Below are 14,928 nucleotides of genomic sequence, written 5' to 3'. Positions count from 1 at the left end.
GTGAGATTTGGGATGGAAAGTTTAGCAGAGTGTGTGCATTGCTGCTGGGAGAATGCCAAGCCTCAGTAGAGGAGAGTCTGTAGGGAGGTTTGCCTGTCCTAACTTCTAACTTTCTGGACGAGAGGAGCTTGCTGGAAATCATGAGTCACTGAGACTTCCCAGCAAGAAAGAGTTGGTGAGCACCCTTCACTGAGTTAATCTAGTTAAACCTCCAATCATTACTCTTGACACTGTCTGGGTGACCCTAGTGTTTTTGGACAAATCTATCTCCTCTCTGGTTTCACAGCTACTGCTGATCAGAATCTACAATTTCCTCTCAATAAGAGAAGTTAGAGGATTTAGACCAGCGGGTCACCCAGCTGTACAATGTGCCAGGACTTCCTGGCTAGGTCCAGGAAGACCTGGTGCATACAAAGAGGCTTGAAAATCTAGAAAATGCTATCTGATATCTAAACCTAAGAGTCTTGAACTTTCCTAGTGTTAAACTGATATCACCGATGGAGCAATTTAAACAAATATTTGCTTGAGATATTGAAAATTCCTTCTCAAGCACTTCCACATATAGAAAAAATGTATTTGATGCCTACTCAGAAGAGAGATGGTTTATCTGTGGGAGATTCCCAAGGTTTCGTTATCAGTACAGATATATCTCTTCTGTTGGAAAGCTCAGGAGAAGCAAAAGTAGAAAGCAGAGGCGCATTATTTGTCAGCTTTGTTTTTTCGTCAGGACAGAGATTTGTTATTGACGCTTTTTCTATGGAACAGAAATGTGTTATTTTTTGGACAGAAGGTTTGGTTATTTCAGGACATAACTAGATCTACACAAGACCATAGGAAAAAATTATATTAGTGCACCAGGAAGCCTTGGAGCTAGGGAAACAGTTCACTATAGCCAAAATTTTAAAAGGCCTATGCGCGTAAATCGCCTTACGTGCGCCAGCCTATTTTAGAAAGGCCCGGCCACATGCATGTGACCCGGGGCTTTGAAAAAGGAGTGGGGAGGGCGTGGAGTCAGAGTCTCCAGGCACAGTGGCTATTTGCTGCCGTCATGCGTAACCTGAGCCTGCCCGGAGGCAGTGCAACAGGTAGAGCAAGAATTTTGGGTGGGGTTAGATTAGGGCTGTGGGGTGGGTAGGTTAGGGGAAGAGGAAAGGAGGTTAGTGAAGGGGGTTGGTAAGTTCCCTCCCAGGCCACTCCTATTTCAGAGCCACCTGGGAGGGAACGGGAGAAGGCCGCGGGCATCGACGCGTGCAAGTTGCACAATTGTGCACCCCGATTTTATAACATACGTGAACCTGCGCATGCATATTATAAAATTGGGCATCCACGTGTGCGCGTCAGGCAGCGTACACACATGGATGCCCACGTGCATGTTTTAAAATCTACCCCTATATGTTATCCATGTAAATGTGTCTTAAAAATTAACAATGCTTGATATGGTTTTTTTCGAGCCATCTCATTTCTGATTACCGATTGATGGGGGTCAACTAACTCTGGTTGTGGCATATAATGTACCTTTTTTTTCTACTTTTTCTTTTTCATATTTTCTATTTTTATTTTCGCTCCTTTTAGCTTTGGGTCTCCCTCCATTTCCTTGTGATGTGGGCTATGTTTATTATTTAGTTTGTATAAGTTTTCTTTTTCCTTTTTGCCTTGTTACTTATATGATGTTGTATAGCCCTAATCTCCTTAACATGCTTTTGTGTTATTGTTAAATGAAATTGCTAATAAAAATAAAAACTAATGATAGAGAAGATCACCATCGGTGTATATCACAGTCAGATGTAGTTACTGGCTTGCTGAAACCCCTTAACAATTATTTCAATAGATAAGTATTGTGATATGTTCTACTTTCTTATTTTCTCAGCCCTCTATTGGTTGTGTATAACTTTAGGGGTCACATTTCTGCTTGGGGGTAACCTGCATGGAGCGACTGTTATAACTCTAAACTGTAGGCATGGGAGTAACCTGCACGGAGCAACAGTTGCAGCCCTAAACATTTTGCTGAGCAGACTGGATGGACCATCTGGGTCTTTATCTGCCATCATTTACTATGTTACAGGCTTCTATCTCCTTGGATAAATGGCCTCCTGGCTGTATCTAGTTCCATACCTGGACCTTTCATAGGTAATCCCAGGACAGCTTCTCCTCCCTTGCATCCTGATTGTCACGATCTAGGTTCCAGGGGACCCTCTCCATGGTGGCCTTAGTTGACTGTCCTTAATCAGAGCTCCCTTTATGTGCTTCCCTTTCTGCCTCAGCTGGGTGTGGAGCTCAATCCCTCCCACCTTTTGATTTATTCTCAGGAACTCCCTTCATTTTTTTTGCCTCTAGGTTCTTTCCTCCAGCCAAAACCTTTCTTGACTCTTTATTTCCTGTGTTTGAGGCCCTGGGAATCTCCTATCAACTCTGCTGGCTGTGGCTGCCATATCTCCTATAGCCACCATCATAATCCTCCAGCTCCACTCTGCCCTGCTTCTTCCTCACAGATTGTCTTAGGCTGCTTCATGTCTGTGTATACTTCCATGGAGCTGTAGCAACAAACGAATGCCCTCAAGATTTGTGCACGAAATAAGATGGATTATGAGGGAAATAAAGAAGTTGGAAGGAGTTGGTGAGCCCAGAATAGGGGGGAGTCAGTGCGATATGGAATGGGATTGGAATTGTGCGACAATGAGAGTAGAAGTGAGACTAAGAGAGAGGGACTGAGAGCAGGACGGAAAAGGGGGACAGATGGAAGAGTCATACTGAGAACTGATAGGGGAACAGCATTACAGCAAGGCACAAGCAGGAGGGAGATGGAGCAATAAGGAGCATTGGATTGTCTGTCTGAGAGCAAGCAAGAGAAAGAACTGCACCGAGAGCAGGAGCAGGAGCAGAGGGAGCCAGGTGCCAAGAGACAATTGTAAAGTTCAGGAGAAGCATCAGCATTTAAGAAAGGCCCTTTCATCTTATCACCGCAGCCACCAATATGGCTGCGCCCTCCCAGCATCAGCTCTATTTTTCCCAGAGAGCTGGAAGCAAGATTTTTGAACCTAGACAATTTAAGATGAATTTTAAAAGCCTGGTGTGCACAAGTAGGGCTCGTGCATGCCGAGCGGATTTTAAAAGCCACTCAGATATGCATGTATCTCCCACAGCACGCACATCTCTGAAGTTTTCAAAAAGGGAAGGGGTATGGGTGTATAGGGGTGTGTATCCTGATGTGTGCATGAATACTTATGTGCCTGGGCGTGTACCAAGATCCCCTGCTGCATAACTTTGCTTCTGCTATGGTGGAGGTGTAAATTATAAAATAAAGAAAACTAAGTAGATTTGCAGGGTTTTAAGGATCAAGGGTAACTGGGGGGAGTGAAAGCCATTAAACTAGAGGGGTTTGGAGGACCTAGCTGCTAACTGGGTGATTTAGAAACAAATTGGTTTTATTGGCAATAGTGTTGGTGCGTCTGTCTTTAAAAATCACTCCACATTCATGGTAAGAACATAAGAAATTGCCATACTGGATCAGACCAAGGGTCCATCAAGCCCAGTATCCTGTTTCCAACAGTGGCCAATCTAAGTCACAAGAACCTGGCAAATACCCAAAAACTAAGTCTCTCCCATGCTACTGATGCTAGTAATAGCAGTGGCTATTCCCTAAGTCAACTTGATTAATAGCAGTTACTGGACTTCTACTCCAAGAACTTATCCAAACCTTTTTTAACCCAGCTACACTAACTGCACTAACCACATCCTCTGGCAACAAATTCCAGAGCTTAATTGTGCATTGAGTGAAAAAAAATGTTTCTCCAATAAGTTTTAAATGTGCTACATGCTAACATCATGGAGTGCCCCCTAGTCCTTCTATTATCCGAAAGTGTAAATAACCAATTTACATCTACCAGTTCTAGCCCTCTCATGATTTTAAACACCTCTATCATATCCCCCCTCAGCCATTTCTTCTCCAAGCTGAACAGTCCTAACCTCTTTAGCCTTTCCTCATAGGGGAGCCGTTCCATCCCCTTCATCACTTTGGTCGCCCTTCTCTGTACCTTCTGCAGTGGAATTATATCTTTTTTTAGATGCGGTGACCAGAATTGCACACAGTATTCAAGGTGCGGTCTCACCATGGAGTGATATAGAGGCATTATGACATTTTCCGTTTTATTAACCATTCCCTTCCTAATAATTCCTAACATTCTGTTTGCTTTTTTGACTGCCACAGCACACTGAGCCGATGATTTCAATGTATTATCCACTAGGGATTGCATTTGTTTGCGACAAATAGGAAATAGAGACGATATTTCCTATTTTGTCATGTTTCGGGAGGCCGACGAAACAATAAGAAAACCCACGAAATTTCATGTAGTTTTCTAATCTTATTTCGGGGGGGAGAAAGGGCACATAAAAAAAGAACAAACAAACCAACCCACCCCCAACCCCTCAAATTTAATTAATTGCAACCCCCTATCCTCCCGACCCCCCAAGACTTGCCCAACCCCACCCCCCACCAAGACTTACCAAAGGTCCCTGGTGGACCAGCAGGGTCCCGGAAGCGATCTCCCCCTCTCGGGCCATCAGCTGCCACTAATCAAAATAGTACCGATGGCCCTTTGCCCTTACCATGTGACAGGACTATCGGTGCCATTGGTCGGCCCCTGTCACATGGTAGGAGCAATGGATAGCCTGAGCCATTTTTTAAGATGGTGCTGGCTGTCCATTGCTCCTACCATGTGACAGAGGCCGGCCAATGGCACCGATAGCCCCCGTCACATGGTAAGGGCAAAGGGCCATTGGCTCCATTTTGATTACTGGCAGCCGACAGCCCGAGAGCAGGAGATCGCTCCCGGGACCCTTGCTGGACCATCAGGTACTTTTGGTAAGTCTTGGGGCATCAGTCGGGCAAGTCTTGGGGGGTGCAATTAATTAAATTTGAAGGGTTGGGGTGGGTTTGGGTTTTTTGGGGGTTTTTTTTTTACAACCCCTATTGCAATTCGGGGTGGGTTTCGGGCTTCATTTTGGGGAAGGGGGGGGGGGGTAGATGAAATAAAATTGGCCCGAACAGCAGGTCGATAATGAAGGCCAAACCAAAAGGTTCGGCCGAGTCACATCACTACTATCCACTATGATGCCTAAATATTTTTCCTTGGTAGTAGCTCCTAATATGGAACCTAACATTGTGTAACTTCTGCATGGGCATTTGCACGCACAGGCACATGTCTACTTAAAATTGGTCACACGTGCACATGGCCAAATTATTTTATAACATTCACTAATATAAGCACGTATGTTATAAAATGGTAGCATCCCAGTCCATGCGCCGGTGCACATGCACCAATGTGTGTCCATGTGCCAGTATGAAAGTTGTCATCTCTGGTTTGTATGTGGAGAGTTCTCAGCTGTATAAACTTGAGGCATGTAAGCTATTACATATGTCCCTTCTCTAACACGTGCTGGATCTCCAATCCATTAACCAATAACTGCGAACATGAATCTCCCACAGGTCATGGAGCTAGCATGACTATGAACCCATTGATAGGGCTAGCCAATGGATTTGGATTTGTTTCAGAATATATGAGATCTGATCAGTAAGACCATGGAAATTGCACATTAAGGGGCAGATTTTCAAAGGTATACGTGCGTCCCCCCCCCCCCCCCGAAAACCTGCCCCAAGCTCCCCCTGTGCGTGCCGAGCTTATGTTGAATAGGCTCGGCGGCGTGCGCAAGCCCCGGGACGCGCGTAAGTCCCAGGGCTTTCCTGGGGGGCGTGTCGGGGGCGTGTCATGGCGGGGCCATGGGCATGGTTCCGGACCAGGGTTGTTTCGGGGGCATGGCCGAGGCCTCCAAAACCGCTCCTGGGTCAGCATGCGTGAGTTACGCCTCAGGCAGGCGTAACTTTTCGAACAAAGGTGGGGGGGGGTTTAGATAGGGTTGGGTTAGGTAGGGGAAGTGAGGGGAAGGTGCAGGGGGTGTGGAAGGAAAGTTCCCTCCGAGGTCGCTCCGATTTCGGAGCGGCCTCGGAGGGAACGGAGGCAAGCTGCGTGGCTCAGCACGCGCAGGCTGCCGATTTTGCACAGCCTTGCGCGCGCCGACCCTGGATTTTAAAAGATAAGTTTGGCTATGCGCGTATCTATTAAAATCCAGCATACTTTTGTTTGCGCCAGTCGTGCAAACAAAAGTATGCGCGGGCGTAGTTTTTTTGAAATCTACCCCTAAGAGCAAACAGTCAAGGTTCCGACAACCATAAAAGAAACAAATGTTCACTCACAAGACTAACTCCTTCGCAAGGTATACTGAATACAAATAAACAAAGTGCTCAGAAAAAGTGCAGAACAGGGATATCAAACTTCACTTTGTGCTGGTTAATAGTAGCATTGTCTATAATTCCCAGAAAAGAAAAAAAGTACATCAAATACTAGCCACAATAGTCTCTATGAAAAAAAAATCACTTTCCAAGCAGCTAAGACAGCAAATTACAGATCGCAGTATTTCATTGAGTTTTGAACTCATTTATGTGTGTCCAGGGCATATCTGTTAAAAAAAAAAAAAAAAAAAATTCAAGGCTGTATGCATTTTGCCTGGAAATTTTGTGTCCTGTAGGGTTTCCCAGCTCATCAGCTTATGTTCTAGATGAGATGAGGCGCCCTACAAACAGCAAAATCTTTCACAATTGTTGCAGCCTTGACCCTGTGTTTGCTCTTGAGTTCTTTTCCCTGTTTCTTTTTTTCACATATGTACATTCACATATTAAGGCCTAAAATTAATTTTATAGCGTCTATGTATTTGACCAGCAAAATCAACAAATATGTTTACAAAGTTTTTACATGTAATACCAATGATTGGGTTGTTTTTTTATTCTGTGTAATGATATTCCAAAGTTTTCTTTATTGATTGTTATATTTTCATTTTGTTGGGTTCATTTACAATTTCTGTCCACCTTTTTTTTATTACCCTAATGAAGTTTTTAAATATCCTTCCAGCAGAAATCATCATTGAATGTTGTATCAAGATCCATCAAATTCTTGAAATTCAGATCTTCAGCACTTAAATTGAAATCTTTTCCTTTTGGTAGATCCATATCTAGTATGTGAGAGAATATGTTAGCAGAATTAACTGTAAAGCCAACATCATTGAAACTTTGACCATCACCTAAGGTGCAAAATGGTTTGTCTGCAGTTCTAGCTGGTGCATTCTGCAACAAACTCAAATCAAACATTTCTATTGAATCCTCAAAGGTAACCGTGGCACAGTTGTCCTCTGTGTCCTTAGATGGGCTAACTGGGTTTAGGCTGCCAGTTTTCACAGTCTGCAGTCCGGGTTCTGGAATGAAATTGCAAGATAGACCAGAAGAAGCCATAGTCAATTGACATGGGTTCAAAGAATCATCTTTTACAGTCTGAAGAGGGAAATTTATTTCCTGAACTGTTTGTATGACCTGAAGATTGATCTCACTCTGTAAATTTTTGGCAGAATATGGTTCATTTTTACTTTGACTAGAATGACACTGGTACTGATAATTATGATTGCTGTGAACTGACAAATTCCGGTTTTCCCAAGGCTGGGACATTGGTGCTGCTGCACACTCCATGTGATTGATCAAATCATGCTCACACAACTGAGTCTTCTGATCACATACATTTGATGCTAGAAAGTGATTGGTTCTCACATCTGATGCGCTTGGAAACCCCGTGTTTGCAAATCTTGAAAGTGACTCAGAGTTATTCCCTTGAAAGTTGTGAAAATTCTGGGCACTGGTACTCGATAGAGGGCACTGCTGTAAATCGGAGTTTATGGCCCCACACCCACTGCTAGATCCGTTGCCATGGAGTGGCTGTGCCAGGGCCGCACCTAAAAGTGCAGAAACATTAAAGGTGAAAACATGTGCCGTGCATTTCCAGCTTTATAGTAAATCATCAGTATTAATTCATGCTCTGCTTTTTTATGATTCCTGAAAAAAGCTGCAATGGTAGAAAAAGAGGTGTAAGGGACCACTGATGATTATTATTAATCGATTCACTTATTTTCTAAAATACTTTAAAACAAAGTGCTGTATAAATCAATCAACAATGCCATAATTAATTACGAAGAAGGGGAATGATTTTGAAAGGCATGGACTAAATGAAAGTGATATAGGGTATGACAGAAAGACAAGCTGGGTCTCATGTTAACTTGGAACCCCCCTGGAGATTTTTGGTATGCCCTTCCTATGCAAGGATGCAGCAGGTTTGCCCTTTGCCGCTAGCAGATGCACCCGGAAAATCAAATCATGCCAGCAGTGTTTGTTGGAAATGCCATTTTAAGATTAAGAGCTGTCTGTAGTTTTCAGGTAAAGGATGAAGCCATCCAATTTTTGTTTTTGTTTTGTGCTTGGCATTCATCTCATTGCTTTTAGGGACCTTACAGAGCTAAATTATCCTACCAACAGCAGGACTAGAGGTGTACAAATTTAGTGGCATGGGAATTAAACTAGACTATTAATGATAAAAAAAAAAAGCCATCTGGTAGATGAAATGAAATATATAAGCCTTAGAATGTTTGCATATTTGATGACAGAAAAGTTTCTGAGTAAGACAGTCCTGAATTTGCATGTATCTGTAGGCCTACATAGTCTAACAACACCTTCTCCTAAAATTTCTGTCGGGTTGGTCCATTACCCTGTGCTTTGCCAGGTTTTGTATACAAGTAAAAATCAGTGTTGCATGCTGACTGCAGACTATGCTTTAAGATATGTTTACTATAAGAAACATGAAAGCAAGGGAGTCAGCTAGATCCACTAAAATATCAACATTGTATTTCTAGTTCCTTAATTCTCTTGTTTCCTTTTTGGTCTTACTAGGTTCCTTTACTTTTTTGTCATAGTATATTTTAATTTCTGAAATCCAGAACCTCCAAGGTAGCATTCTCTGAAATGCTCCATGTTACAAGCACAGGTCCCCAGAGGCAGGCAGAGCTCTGGAGTCTCAATGCGTGGATGAGACGATGGTTCAAGGAAGAGGGATTCAATTTTGTAAGGAACTGGGGAACCTTTTGGGGAACGGGAGAGTCTTTTCCCAAGGGATGGATTCCACCTTAACCAGAGTGGAACCAGGCTGCTGGTGCTAACCTTTAAAAAAAAAAAAAGAAGAGATTGTTCTAGTTTAAAAGCTTCTCTAAGGGGAAAGCCTACAGTCACTCAGCAGTGCATGGTTCGGAGGGAGGTATCTTCAAAGGATACTAATGAAGCATTAGAGTTAGGGCATCCCAACAGTGAGGTTCTACTAATAACAAAAGTAGTCCAAATGCCTATAATTAAAAACTCATCTGAGTTAAAAGATTCAATTTATCCCTGACAACTGAAAAGCAGAATGTTAATACAAACAAAAAACACACTTTGAAATGTTTGTATGCTAATGCCAGAATTTTAAGAACTAAGATGGGAGAATTAGAGTGTATAGCAGTGAATGATATCATAAACCCCAAAATCAATCCTTCATACTACATATAAAACTTCTCTCTATTCTTCAATCCTCCTAAAAGAGTGCAATGATTCAACTGTTTGCAAAAGAAAAAATTTTTGATGGAAGGAGAGGAACGTTTCATATGCAATGATCATAAATCCCCACCAGGGTAATATGATTGTGGATATAATCATAAACGGACCTCCTCCGACCAATATGTGCAGTTAATGTTGCAAACACTGTTGTGATCCAAACACTTTTTTTAAAAAAAAATGTTTATGTGTCTTTACTCTAAAACATTTCTCATTGTTAATCAAGGTGAAAAAAGTCACTCAAAATATTCTCAGTCGGTTTCAAATGTACGCTCCGCACAGCCTTGTTAACTGCTCCCAACGAAGGGTATAAATGAATCATTAGAAAACGCTTATGAAGAGACCTAGATTGGCAAGCTGGACAGTCTTTTATGGCTTAAACCATATGGTTTAAGCGTACATTTGAAACCGACTGAGAATATTTTGAGTGACTTTTTTCACCTTGATTAACAATGAGAAATGTTTTAGAGTAAAGACACATAAAATTTTTAAAAAAAAAAAGCGTTTGGATCACAACAGTGTTTGCAACATTAACTGCACATATTGGTCGGAGGAGGTCCGTTTATGATTATATCCACAATCATATTACCCTGGTGGGGATTTATGATCATTGCATATGAAATGTTCCTCTCCTTCCATCAAATTTTTTTTTCTTTTGCAAACAGTTGAATCATTGCACTCTTTTAGGAGGATTGAAGAATAGAGAGAAGTTTTATATGTAGTATGAAGGATTGATTTTGGGGTTTATGATAGCATTGTAAGAATCCTTCTTAAGTTGTTTTGGTGCTCATTGATAATAGGTTAGCAGTGAATGATGACATAGACTTAATTGGCATCTCAGAGACATGGTAGAAAGAGGACAATAATTTTTTATTGGCTGCGCCTGAGCCGATAAACAAAAAACCCACCCCGACCCGGGAGTCCCGGGAGCAGGAGTTCGCTCCTGGGACCCCCACTGGACCACCAGGTACCTGTAAAAAGTTTTTTTGGGGGGTCAGGAGGGTGGGGGAAGCTAAGGGATTAGTTTTAAAGGGTCAGGGTGGGTTTAGGAGTTATTTTTGTGTGCCGTTTTTCCCGCCCTCCCCAAAATGATAAGAGAACCCCCAAGAACAATTTCATGGGGTTTTCCTATCTGTTTTGGGGAGCCCCCAATTTCTGACGTCAGAAGCCCGATTCACATCCCTACTAACATCACATCCCTACTAACATCCACCTAGCCAAAATGGTGAGCTGGACAATGAAATGCTAAGAAAAATTAGGGAAGCTAACCAAACTGGTAGTCTAGTAATAATGGGAGATTTCAATTACCTCAATATTGACTGGATAAGTGAAACATCAGGGCATGCTAGAGAGATAAAGTTCCTGGGTGGAATAAAGACAGTTTTATGGAGCAATTGGTTCAGGAACCAAAGAGAGGGGGAGCAATTTTAGATCTAATTCTCAGTGGAGCACAGGATTTGGTAAGAGAGGTAACAGTGGTAGAGGCCACATGGCAATAGTGATCATAATATGATCAAATTTAAATTAATGACTGGGAGGGGGACAGTATGTAAATCCATAGCTCTGGTGTTAAACTTTCAAAAGGGAAACTTTGATAAAATGAGAAAAATAGAAAACTGAAAGGTGCAGCTACAAAGGTAAAATGTGTGGATATTGTTAAAAAAAATGTCATTCTAGAATGCATGGTTTCCATGCATTAAGAAAGGTGAAAGGAAGGCAAAACTATTACTGGCATGGTTAAAAGGAGTGGTGAAAGAGGCTATTTTAGCCAAAAGATCTTCATTCAAAAACTGGAAGAAGGATCCTTCACAAGAAAATGGGATAAAGCATAAGCACTGGCAAGTTAAATGTAAGACATTGATAAGACAAGCTAAGAAAAAATTTGAAAAGAAGTTGGCCATAGAGGCAAAAACTCACAATAAAAAATGTTTAAAATATATCCGAAGCAGAAAGCCTGAAAGGGAGTCAGTTGGACTGTTGGATGATCAAGGGGTTAAAGGGGCACTTAGAGAGGATAAGGCCATCAGAGAAAGATTACATGATTTATTTGCTTCAGTATTTACTGAAGAGGATGTTAGAGAGATACCCATTATGGAGAAGGTTTTCATGGGTGATGATTCTGATTAACTGTACCAAATCAAGGTGAACCTGGAAGATGTGGTAGACCTGATTGACAAACTGAAGAGTAGTAAATCACCTGGACCGGATGGTATACATCCAGGGTTCTGAAAGAACTAAAAAATAAAATTTCAGAACAATTAGTAAACATTTGCAAGAAATCATTAAAATCATCCGATGTACCTGAAGATTGGAAGATGGCCAATGGAACCCCTTTATTTAAAAAGGGATCCAGGGGTGATCTGGGAAACTATAGATGGGTGAGCCAGACTTCAGCACTGGGAAAAATCTTGGAAACTGTTTTAAGGAATAAAATCACAAAACATTTAGATAGACATGTTTTGATGGGACACAGCCAACATGGCTTTACCCAAGGGAAGTCTTGCCTCACAAATCTACATTTCTTTGAAGGGGTGAATAAACATGTGGACAAAGGTAAACCAGTAGATGTGATATATTTGGATTTCCAGAAGGCATTTGACAGTCCCACATGAGAGGCTTCTAAGAAAGCTAAAACTCATGGGATAGGAGGCGATGTCCTTTTGTGGATTGCAAGTTGGTTAAAAGACAAGAAACAGAGTAGGATTAAATGGTCTGTTTTCACAGTGGAAAAAGATAAACAGTGGAGTGCCTCAGGGATCTGTACTTGGATTGGGGCTTTTTAATATATGTATAAATGATCTGGAAAGGGGTATGATGAGTGAGGTGATCAAATTTGCGGATGACACAAAATTATGCAGAGTTGTTAAATCTCAAGTGGATCGTGATGAATTGCAGGAGGACCTTGTGAGACTGGAAGATTGGGCTTAAACAAGGTTTGGATAACTTCCTAGAAGTTAAATCCATAAGCTGCTATTACAGTAATTAATAAGCAATAATAACTTGAGATTTATTTAATGTTTGGGTACTTGCCAGGTACTTGTGACTTGGATTGGCCTCTGTTTGAGACAGGATACTGGGCTTAGTAGGCCCTTGTCTGACCCAGTATGGCATATCTTATGTTCTTATGAAACACTAACATCTCTTTTAGAATGATCAAATGAGGTGGTTAATGATTTTTTCATGTTTTAACTGAAAACCTCATTAGTAAATCTCCTTTTTGCTAACTTTACTACTTTAAGTATCCCAGCCTGAGAAGCATTAGCTGTTAAAAAAAGCCATTCATAGGAAAGGAATGTGGTTTGCTGTAAGGTTTGATTTTACTTACTTTGGGCTGAAAGGAGAAGAACCGAAAGGAGGAAAAAATGGGAGAAAAGGAACCTGAAAGAGGGGAAACTGGGGAAAGAGGAGATGGAAGAGGAAACTAGACATAGGGAAGGAGAGGAATCTGAAAGGGGGAGATAGGATAGCAGAGGAGCCTAGAGGGTGGGGGTGGGAGGGGAGAGGTCTCTTCTGAGATGAGCATTAGACTAACTTATCTCAAGGAATTAGGATTTCAAAGGTTGCCAACCCTAACTTCTCTTATAAAGGTCTAGAATTATCCATCTGCATAATAATTTACAATAAAGCCTAGTGGACATCATCCATTTCCCATGGTAATTTACAATAGGGTCTCCTGGCTTTATTTCTGAGATGACGCCAAGTCATAAGACCCATGCTGACCAGTCCTGTATTGACCTTTTGAACTTGCACTCCCTATTTTCCTATGGCATGCAAGTTAATTGCACCAAGAATACATGAAAAATAGTTAAGGGTATAGGCAATTTAGTACCCGCTTTACTAAGGATTTTTTTTCCTAAATTAAAAAAAAAATAAATTTACATTTAGACTGTACTATTCCTCTAAAAGGTGACACAGTCAGAAGCAGAGCATTAACAAGAATTCAAAGGTACTTAATTGTGTTTCAATATCTCATCCTCTGATCAGAATTCCTTGTCTGCCACTCCATCATGCCTCTTGCAAATAACGCTCATTTCTATAATAGTCAAGAAAATATTTTGTTTGGGATCCAGAATTATGTTTTCTAAACACGTATTAGAACAAATGGAAGTATTTCAGAGCCTACAGCGCCCAACAGGTTAAATGAACAAATCCGAAATGGTTCCAAATTTCAGTTTGGGCTCTAACCTGTGAAGTGAGCCCTGTTTTCCTGTCCCTTTCCTTGATCATTTGCGTTTATCTGAAAATGCAGGTGAGACTTTTGCATGCTGTTGGCCTGATTCACACTGCACAGTTGATGAACGTTGAAAGTGCTCTCTTTCCGAACACACTGTGGCTCTTGAAAGTAACTTCCTGGTGTTTGATGAATATTGTAATGTTGAGGATCATTATTATTATTATTCTTGATTGCTGATAATTTGCAATTTCTGAAGAATTCTGGAGATAAGCAGCACTTTGTTTCCCTTTTGTATCTGGGGGTTGGCAGAGGCATGGTGCTTTGCTCTTGCTGCTTGCAACAGATCTGAAGACTATTTTGATGGCGCTGCACTGCACTTCTTTCAGTCATGAAATTAATCTGAGGATGTTTCTGAGGCTGAATAAATGACCCTTTCACATGCAGGGGATGCTCGATTTGGGAAAGAGGAATCTCAGTTTCACTCCAGTTCAGCATATTTACTGCATCTGCCCTTTTACCTCGTTGACTTTCACAAACGAAGCCCTGACAGCCATTGCACTCAAAAGAAATTCCAGGTGAAATGTGCCCCGTTGAAAATTCTTTTTTGTGACCTCCTTCCAGCATTTTTGCATTTACAAGTTCTTCATTTTTGGGGTGGCAAGGTGGCATCACTTGCTCTGGCCGTCGACACCTGGCATATCGTTGCTTAAGCGCTTTACATGGAGGTATTTCAATGGGGCTATATCTGTTCTTTGTTAGCTTGGCCTCTGAGAAGTGACACATGGGGGACGAACTAACTTTGTGCTTGCGCATCTTGAATGAGGGCTGAGGGCAGAAAAATGCCATCTGCATGTTTCCTTCTTGATCCTCCTGCTTAGCAATGCATTCTAGGTGACCACATTGTTCTGCTTGAGGGTTCTGAACACCAGGTGGCAAGAAGGGTGACTTCTGCATTGCATTCACGAAATCTGTACTTGGTTGGCATGACTTTAAAAAAAAATGATTGAACTTATGATGCTCCGGTTTCCTTAGTAATCCATGTTCTAGAGCATTTACTGCATTCCAAATGGCATATTGCACCACGATTCCTTTGTGACACATTGCTACCTTACCTGTATAGAGGCTGACATCCAGGATATTATAGCCACTGGTACATCATACACATTCACAAGGTTAGTTCAGTTTTAAATTAGAATTTTAAATTAAAAAACTAATTCCTTATATCCAGATTTTCGGATAGTCAAGG

General features: G+C 41.6%; 1 protein-coding gene across 1 annotated transcript; it reads right to left on the bottom strand.

Annotated features, from left to right (window-relative positions):
* Window positions 1-6,832: 6,832 nt before the first annotated feature.
* LOC115093242 lies at window positions 6,833-14,674 on the bottom strand. The gene is made up of 2 exons (XM_029604918.1): window positions 13,694-14,674; window positions 6,833-7,827 (listed from the first exon to the last, which is right to left on the bottom strand). The coding sequence occupies exons 1-2, from the start codon at window positions 14,634-14,636 to the stop codon at window positions 6,944-6,946; spliced, it is 1,827 nt and encodes a 608-aa protein (XP_029460778.1). The 5' UTR covers window positions 14,637-14,674; the 3' UTR covers window positions 6,833-6,943.
* Window positions 14,675-14,928: the final 254 nt, after the last annotated feature.

This window comes from Rhinatrema bivittatum, chromosome 6 (genome assembly GCF_901001135.1).
Source record: "Rhinatrema bivittatum chromosome 6, aRhiBiv1.1, whole genome shotgun sequence".
NCBI lineage: Eukaryota > Metazoa > Chordata > Amphibia > Gymnophiona > Rhinatrematidae > Rhinatrema > Rhinatrema bivittatum.
This window is presented reverse-complemented; position numbering and strand designations above follow the sequence as displayed.